At 64.5% G+C, this 8,245-nt stretch overlaps 1 protein-coding gene across 1 annotated transcript; it reads right to left on the bottom strand.

Annotated features, from left to right (window-relative positions):
- Positions 1-2,715: 2,715 nt before the first annotated feature.
- ZFTA (zinc finger translocation associated) lies at positions 2,716-7,994 on the bottom strand. Its single transcript, XM_028118269.1, has 5 exons — positions 7,856-7,994; positions 5,159-5,656; positions 4,218-4,604; positions 3,416-3,982; positions 2,716-3,176 (listed from the first exon to the last, which is right to left on the bottom strand). The coding sequence occupies exons 1-5, from the start codon at positions 7,992-7,994 to the stop codon at positions 2,716-2,718; spliced, it is 2,052 nt and encodes a 683-aa protein (XP_027974070.1).
- Between the last annotated feature and the right edge of the window lie 251 nt (positions 7,995-8,245).

Raw genomic sequence — 8,245 nt, 5'->3', positions numbered from 1 at the left:
ACCACCTGACCCCCCAACCCAAGAGGCTGTAGGGGCAGTCAAAGCAGGAATCACTGCAGTGTCACTGAGCCCACTCCTGCTCAGATCTTCAGCTTTGTGATCACTGGAGGGCTTATCAGAAAGGATTGCTGGGTGCCACCCCAATTTCTGATTCATCGAGATGGGGCCCAAGGATTTGTGTTTCTAGTAGTTTCTGAATGTGATGCTATTGGTCCAATGGCCACACTTTGAGAACCCTCTGGAGTGCTTGGGGCTGCCTCTCAATGAAGACATTCATTCCTGTCTTCCCAAGGCCTCCATCCCTGTCTGTCAAAAGGAAAAGCCATTCCTAACCAGCTCTCTGTCCTGGCTTACCTGAACTTTGGCAGTGGGCTTGGGTGACCAGAATAGGTCACCCCAATCTGCCTCCTGTTTTTGAACAGGCAAGTAGCAAAAAGTGATAAAAGACTCATTCTGGATCTGAAAATAACATGCATGAAGGAAAATAAAAGAATGGCAGTGCCCAGCCAGGTGCCATCCATAATCCCTGTTCTCAAACTTAATACTCAAAACCCCTGGAGGTTCAAACATGGAATTCACTACTCAGGGAATGCTGTCCCTGGTGGCACCTACAACAGAAAACATAATGCCAGAGCCCTTGGCCTCCTGGAGAGGTCATGGGATGGGTGGCCGTCAGCCCTGCTCCTGGACTTCTGAGGGAGGAGGCTGCTGCCGGAACCCTGGAGCTGTAGCCCGTGGCAGCCAGAGCTGCCCTGGACGACACTGATCCCAGGGAGGCGTGCAGGTCTTTGCCATCCCCCGGAGCGTCACTGTGCTCTAACGGACTGTGGCACCCAGAGCGTGCCATCCTTCGGCAAGCCCCATGGGAAAAAGAAATCTTTAATAATTGACCAGAGATTGGGAGGCAGTGTGGTGTAGTGCAAACAACACTGAGTCGGGAGTTGAGCTTTTTATTCTAGTTCTATACTGCTCCTACCTGGCTGTGTGTGATCGTTTCCGAACTTCCCTACCTGTCTGTCGAAGGGGTCGAGGGGGCGGGGTCTGGTTGATCTCCAAGGTCATTCCAACTCTTGACAATCTTGAGTTATATAAAAATGCTATAAAATCCATGGTATAAAATCCAATTCCCAATCAGGAAGAGTGAAGGGGACTGGGCCTGAGGCACTTGAACCGTGGGCTCTGGCCTGGGGGTGCTGGGATGAGGAAGGGCTTCCTTTTTGCTGTTTTCCCGCCCACAGAGGCAGCCCCTGGCCCCAGGTGCCAGGGCCCCTCTGCCTCCTGGCCTCGCCCTCAAGTCCCACCTCCCCACTCTCAGGCTGTAAGACCACAGGAACCGGCCTGGCCATGTGAAGAACAGACACGGGGGCCCAGAGAGGCCTGGAGAGTCACACATTAGTGTGGGATGTTTGGGGCGCCCCATCCCCACCTCTGTACTCACTCCTCCCTCCTTTTCCTCCACCACCTCACAGCTTATCTCTGATACACGTATAATAAATAAGACATTTGCACATAAGGGTGACTGGGACAGCTCTCTCCCCGCCCCTCCCCCTTTCATATAAAAGCATTAAATACAGTTTCAAAATAAAATACAAAGAGCAAAAAGGGCCTGATCTCGGGGCCACCTGTTCTCCACAGGAGAATGAATCTACACATCCCACTCGGACCTGCCTGGGAGATCGCGGGGCCCCTTCCCGGCCCCACCGGGCCTGGCGCTGCCGCGGGGAAGAGAAAAGAAGGCCGAGGCCCGGCCCCAGGCCCTTGGGGACTGAGAATGGGTGGCACGTCCAACGTGTACGAAGGGGGACAGGGAAGGGACGGGAATAGAACGCCAACTGCCGGGACCTCCAGTGCCCCGGGCTCGGACCGACGGGGACGATAGAGCAGGAGTGCCTGCCTGGGTCTAGGGGAAAACGGAGGTCTTCGGAGCAGGAGAGGAGCAAAGGAGAAAAGTGCTAATCCCTTTACAAGATCGGGGTCCGGGAAGGCGCGGCAGGAGCGGGGGAGGCGGAAGGGGCCGCGGGGCGCGCTGTCCCCAGAGCCCGCCTGGGAGGCTGGCGCAGCTGCCGGGGGAGGGGGCCCCCGCCCAGCTCCGCCCCCGCCTCCGGGCTGCCCGCCCGCAGTCCAAGCGTCCTCCCTGCCCCGGCGGGCTCCCGAGCCCCGCCGCCCCGCCCTCCGCTGGAGGCCCTCGTCCGCAGTCCAGGCCTCCGAGCGGCCGCGAATACCAATGAGGACCCAGCAGCAGCCGCCCCCGACCCGGGGGCCGTGCCTGCCGGCGTGCAGCGCCGCAGGGACCTGGGCCCCGGCCTGAGGCCCGGGCCGGCGCGGCCCTCCTGCCCTCCCCCAGCCCCTGGGGCCCTAATACTGACTGTCGGCAACCCCCACCCGGGCCCGGCGCGGGCGGGGGCTGGAGGCCCTAGGTGCACACACGCTTGGAGGCCGCGGTGGCCTCTCGGGAAACGTGGGGCCCAGCGCGGGGAGGGCCAGGGCTCCGCATCCGAGGGGAGTGCGCGCTCCCCGCAGCGCACCGACCAGCCCGGGGGGCTCCGGGGCTCCGAGCGGAAGCCGGCGACCCCACCCAATTCCTATCTCCGCCCGGCCCGGCCAGCGGGGCGGGGGACAGCGGCGGCGGCGGCCAGGGCCGCGGGAAGCAGGGTGTCCGGGCCCGAGGGCCGGCGGAGCACAGGGCGGGGCCGCCCCGCCCGCCCCGCGAGCCCGCTAAGCCCGACAGACGGCGCCCGCTTTGAGGTCCGCGCCGCCGTCGCGCGGCGCGGGGGCCGGCGGCCCGAAGCCCTCGTGGCCGTAGCAGCGCAGCGCCGCCTCCTCGTAGGCCTCCAGGATGGTCTGACGCTCCTCGGGCGTGAAGTCCATGGAGAAGGGGTGCACCTGCAGGATGTGCCGCTTGATGGTGCTGACCTTGAGCGTGGCCAGCGCGCCCCCGCACACCATGCACACCAGGCCGCGCCGGCTGCCGTCGTAGTCCATCAGGTACTCGCCCCGCCAGCGCGGCTGGTAGTTCCGCCGCTGCTCTCGGCTGCGGGGCGGGGGCGGCGGCGGCGGCGGCGGCGGGGGGGGCAGCGGCGGGAAGGCGAGTCCCCCGGGCTCTTGGCCGTCCTCCTCGTCCTCGTCGTCCTCGGCGGGCCGTTCCGACGGCTCCCCTGGGGAAAGCGGGACATCGCCTAGGAAGGGACAAAGGACCGCATTGGAGCCGGCAGAGGGCAAGCCGCCCGCGTCTCGCGCCTCAGCTCCACAGCCGCCCACCTTGGCCCTCCTGCCCCGTCCTCCCCTATCTCCCCTTCAACCTTCGACTCTCCCCACCCGCTTCCACCCAAGCACTCCCAGCCCTCTGCCCCTTGCCTGGCCCGGGTCCCTGCCCCCACTCTCCCGCGCCACCTGCTCTGGCCCTGCGCCAGCTCACCCCACCACTCCTCCTCCTCTGGCTCCTCCTCCTCTTCCCCTCCCCCCTCCTCGGAGGCTGCGGCTGTGCCGGGGGCGGCAGGGTCCCCGGGGGACTCGGGGCTGGGCAGCCCCAGGGCCAGCAGGTGAGCGGCCTTCTCGCTCCACTCCTGGGCGATGAGGGCCTTGACAGGCCCGCTGAGGCGCGTGGAGCCCGGGTGGCGCTGGCGGATGTGCCGCTTGATGGTGCTCATCTTGAGCGAGGCCAGTGCGCCCCCGCACACCATGCACACCAGGCCGCGCCGGCCGCCGTCCAGCTCCATGAGGTACTCCAGCCGCCAGCGCTCCTGATAGCGGCGGCGGCGGTCACGGCCCCGCGGCGACCGGCCCGAAACCCCCACCCTCTCGCCCTCCTCCTCCTCCTCCTCCTCCTCCTCCTCCTCCTCTGCGGGCCCGGGCCTCTCAGGGAGCCAGCCAGCCTCTTCCTTTTTTACGTCTGGGGGACTGAGATCCTGAGAGGACAGGGCTCCAGCAGTGGGGGCGGGGTCCCGGCTCTTTCTGGTCAGGTCCTGGGGGACGAGGTCATCGTCTGTTGGGGAAGGGGTGAGGGAGACGGGCTCAGCCTGGTGGCAGGGCTGCCCTTACCCACGCAGAGGGGTCCTCACCCCAGCCCCAATCTAGAGGCCCCAGCCGGTGTGGGGGTGTGTGGTGTGTGTCTCTGCGTGGGTGGGTGTAGAGAGGCGTCCCTCCCGGTTTTGGCCACAGACCCCGCGTTGCAGCCCTAATATGGGGGGTGGGTCTCGGCCCTGGGAGGGGCCTCGCACCTGGTGGGGACCGAGTGAGCTCAGACAGTGTCTTGGGCTGGCCACCCCAGGCTTGCAGCAGGGCGCTGCGCTGGGGGCCGCTGAGCCCCAAGGAGCTGGGGTGCACCTCCAGCACGTGGGCACGGATGTCGTCCAGGTGCAGGCTGGGCAGTGCCCGGCCACAGGCCATGCACACCAGCCGGTTCCCCCGAGGGTCATAGTCCATGAGACACTCTGCTCGGAACCAGTTCTGCAGGGACTCCTTCAGCCTCCGCTCCAGCCGCCGGGCCCCCAGCCCCCTGCTGCCCCCGGCCCTCCGGGAGGCTGAGAGGCGCCGACACCGAGCCCGGGGTGCCACTGGGCCCCCTCGCCGCTGGCATCGGCTGCCCTCACCAGCTGGGGCTTTGCCTGAAAGGGTTGGAGGGAGGGAAGGAACTGAGATGCTGGCCCTCCAGGGAGCACCGCCCCCCACCCCGCCACAGCCAGGTCCTCCACAAGCCTCTCCCTCACTCTTGACTCTGAGCTCCCAGCCTAACCTTTGCCCTGTTCTTCCTCTCTCCTCAGGCCTGAACTCCTCCACCTCCCGGCCGTCCTGCACACAAACCTGAAGCTCTGCCCACTCCTCCCTGACACCCAGATTCTAGCCCCTTCCCTGGACTTCACTGTCAAGCCATACCTTTCCAGCACCCTCTACTCCCAGCCTTTCCCCTCCAACCCCCTCACTTCCACTCTCCTGGATGCTTCTAAAACCACGGAAGGCCAACACTATCAAGAGAGGTTGCAGACCCCTTCCTCTCACTGTCCCCCCCCCGATATTGTACAGTAAGGGCAATAAGTAGACCCCACCCCACACAGAGCAGTGACTCGCTCCAGAAAATGAGGCTGTTGGCTGAGAAGCCAGGGCTGGCCCCACCGGGCCCCACCCGCCACCCAGGCCCCTGCCTCTCTGTGTCCTGTGTTACCTGGGCCCTTGGGCGGGCAAGCTTGCAGGCTGGCCCCATCCTCCTCCTCTTCCTCTTCCTCCTCCTCCTCCTCCTCAGCCCCCTGGGCCCCCAGGCCCTCGGACTCTCCACAGGCCCCCAGCCCCAAGTGGGCATCCCAGCTGTTGCTGATGACTTCCTTCTCCCGGGGACTCCAGTGCAGGGAGTAGGGGTGCTTTTGGCGGATGTGCCGTTTGATGGTGCTGAGCTTGAGCGTGGCCAGCGAGCTGCCGCACACCATGCACACCATGCCGTGGCGGGCAGGGTTGAAGTCCATCAGGTACTCCAGCCGCCAGTGGTCGTGGTAGTAGCGTCGGTGGTCACGGCCGGGGATGCGGCTCTTTCCGGGCCTCGAGGCCCGGGCCTCACAGTGGTCTGAGTATTTCCTGCCTGAAGGTGCTGGGCCCCTGGCCCTGGAGGAGGGCAGGGGGGCACTCCCCCAGGACCCCAAGGCACCCCCTTCCAGCTGAAGATCTTGCCCTGAAGAGGGGGGGAAAAGGGGAGACAGTTTTCAATGCCCGATAGCCAGGAAATAAACCCAGGGCTTGGATTTTGCAGAGAAAGGGAGGTGGGGGAGGGGTCGTTCGGCAGGGGGTTGGGGGGGAGGAAAGGGATGACAACAGCAATAAAAGGGATGTGGGAGAGCCTGGAGTCAAAACACTGGCCCTTTACAGAGAGTGAGGACCCTTTAAGAGGACCAAGAACAAAAGGATGCAGAGCACTGCTGAGGGACTAGCTCTGACTTTTTAAAAAAATAAGGTGAAGGCCAAGGCAGCAGCCAGCTCTGTTCAGCCCCCTTTCTGGCGGCGGGCTGTGAGGGGAAAGCCAGGAGAGCAGCAGGCCGGGCCCTTACGGCCAGAGCAGAGCTGGCAGTGGCAGAACAAAGGGGGCATCTGTCTGCATCCAGGGCTGCACACGGGACCCACCCGTCTGAGGCCCCAGCCAGGAGGGCCCCACCCAAACATCTTCTCCCTTTTTCCAATAATGCCTCAAAGGCAGCCTTCTGAGAGTCCAGTGCTAAGCATGGTCAGTTCCCCAAATACAGGCACCCATGGGAGGGATCCCCATGACAAAGCTGTCAACACCTCCAGGGAAAGGAGTTTCTAGGACCCTGACTTCCCTAGAGTCTGGGAGAGCCGATGACCCTGCAAGGGGATGGCAGGAGGGCCACCGGAGTGGCTACTGAAGATTCTGAGGAAGGGAGTGGCCACCACCCACTGGAGCCCATTAAGTCTTTCTGGGGGTTTATTTTTTGCTCTGGCAGAGAGCCGGCCACTGCCCAGCAATCAAGGGGCAGGCATGGAGAGGCCCAAGCACAGCACACTAACCCAGCGCTGTGCCCTTTTGCCAAACAGGCTGACACCCCAAGCAGTCCCCCACCTTCCCTGCAGTTTGGACCCTATTTTATTTAGAAAAGGGTTTCCTGGCCACGTAAGCTGAATGGACAAGTGTGGTCGTGCTCCCACTGGAGAATCTCAGGGTCAGAGAAACAAAAGACAGGACCAGAGAGGACTCCTGTCACCATTGTGGTTTTTTGTTTGTTTTGATTTAAGTAGATCCAAAGCAAAAAGCACTGACTTCAAAGTCAGAGACCTCGGTTCCAGTATGGTTTCACTGGTGACTTGCTCTGTGATCTCTGATAAGTCATGTGGCTCTCTGGGCCTCAGACTCTTTGTCTGAAAAGGCACTGGATAGCTAGCTGGTCTCTAAGCATCCTTCCAGCGCCGGATCTAAGCTAGTCTAAGGTGGATTGGCCCTTTAAGAGCCCAAAAAAAGGGGAGGAGCTGAGATTCTTTAAAAACAAAAGGGGATGGGGAGTTTCTGGGAGGGGAGCTCCGAGATCAGGGCAGTCTCCCCAGCCCGGACAGAACCGTCACGGGTCTTAAGGCGGTGACCCTGCAGCAGGGGAATGAGGAAACAGCGTCCTCTGAGAGCGAACGGGGGGACGGGCTGGTCCTACTATAGCTGACAAATTGTGGCAAAAATTTCTGAAAAGAAGGGAGGCGATAACGCGCGGACAGGAGAGGGTATCTGCCTTTGTGAGCGAGCCCATCCCTTTAAAAACTACCCGCGGTGGGTTAAGGTAGTGGTGGGCCCCCGAGGCGCAAGCCATGCGCTTTCCTAGAAAGAACGTGCCGGGGGGCGGGGGGGGGGGGAGAGAAAGGTTTCCTGTCTGTAAGCAAGGCCACGGGAGGGGAGGAGCAGCACGACTTAAAGCAGCGGAGTTCCCAGCTCAGCTCCTCTGGGGGGGAAGCCCCCCGAAAGGGACCCCCCCAGTCTGGGCAGACTTTTAAGAGACAGCCGGATAAGGGAGACCACCTGGGAGTCTGAAAGAGAAAGGGGCGGGGGCGCAAGTCCAACAGCTCACAGCGCGCGCCCCGTGGCGCCGGGCCAGGCCCTTTGGGGACCCTCCGGCCTGGCCTCTAAGGCGGGGGCCGCGAGGCCCTTTAAGGGGGAGGGAATCCGCCCGAGCCCCGCGGGCGGACCCCGGGAGCTGGGCGGGGGGCTCCCCCGCTGGCCCTGCAGCCGCGATCCGCGCCCGCCAGGTGGCGCCCCCGGCCGCCCTGCCCGCGTCCCCCCCTTTGTTCGGCGGCGGAGAGGGGCCCGGAGCCCGGAGCCGCAGCCCTCCCCTCCCCCCATGCCGGGGCCCCCGCCCGAGCCGCCGGCCCCAGCTCTTACCGCCGTCGTCCTCCTCGGGTTCCGCGCCGCCGCTCGATCCGGCGGGCGGCAGCCGTCGGCCCCGTGCCGAGGCCGCTGCTGGCCCGGGGCCGCCCCTGCCGCCGCCGCTCCGGCTCCGGTGGTCCCCGCCGGGCTCCATGCGCTGCGCTGCGGAGCGGGGCCCCGGGGCGGCGGGGCGCGGGGCCGCGGGGCCGGCGGCGGCCCGCGCGGGGCGCTCGGTGCTCGGGGCCCCGGGGCGCGGGGCGCATGCACGGGGCGGCTGGCCGCACGGACGGCTGGCTGCTCGCTCGGCGGCGCGGGCTGGACCGGGGTGGGGACTCCTGTCTGGGGCCCCTGGGGCTCCTTTAAGGGCTCCTGGGTAAATTTAAAGGGGCCGCGCGCTATTTCCTC

Source organism: Eumetopias jubatus, unplaced genomic scaffold, assembly GCF_037043125.1.
Source record: "Eumetopias jubatus isolate StellerSeaLion01/CBP00866 unplaced genomic scaffold, mEumJub1_p1.0 scaffold_13, whole genome shotgun sequence".
In the NCBI taxonomy this organism is placed as follows: Eukaryota; Metazoa; Chordata; class Mammalia; order Carnivora; family Otariidae; genus Eumetopias; species Eumetopias jubatus.
Note: the sequence above shows the minus strand (reverse complement) of the source record. Positions and strands in the feature narration are given on the sequence as shown.

Coding starts and splice junctions, on each gene's coding strand:
- ZFTA (XM_028118269.1), bottom strand. CDS start 7,994: ATGGAGCCCGGCGGGGACCACCGGAGCCGGAGCGGCGGCGGCAGGGGC. Junction 4,605..5,158: donor TTGCCCGCCCAAGGGCCCAG/GTAACACAGGAC, acceptor CAACCCTTTCAG/GCAAAGCCCCAGCTGGTGAG. Junction 3,983..4,217: donor GCTCACTCGGTCCCCACCAG/GTGCGAGGCCCC, acceptor CTTCCCCAACAG/ACGATGACCTCGTCCCCCAG.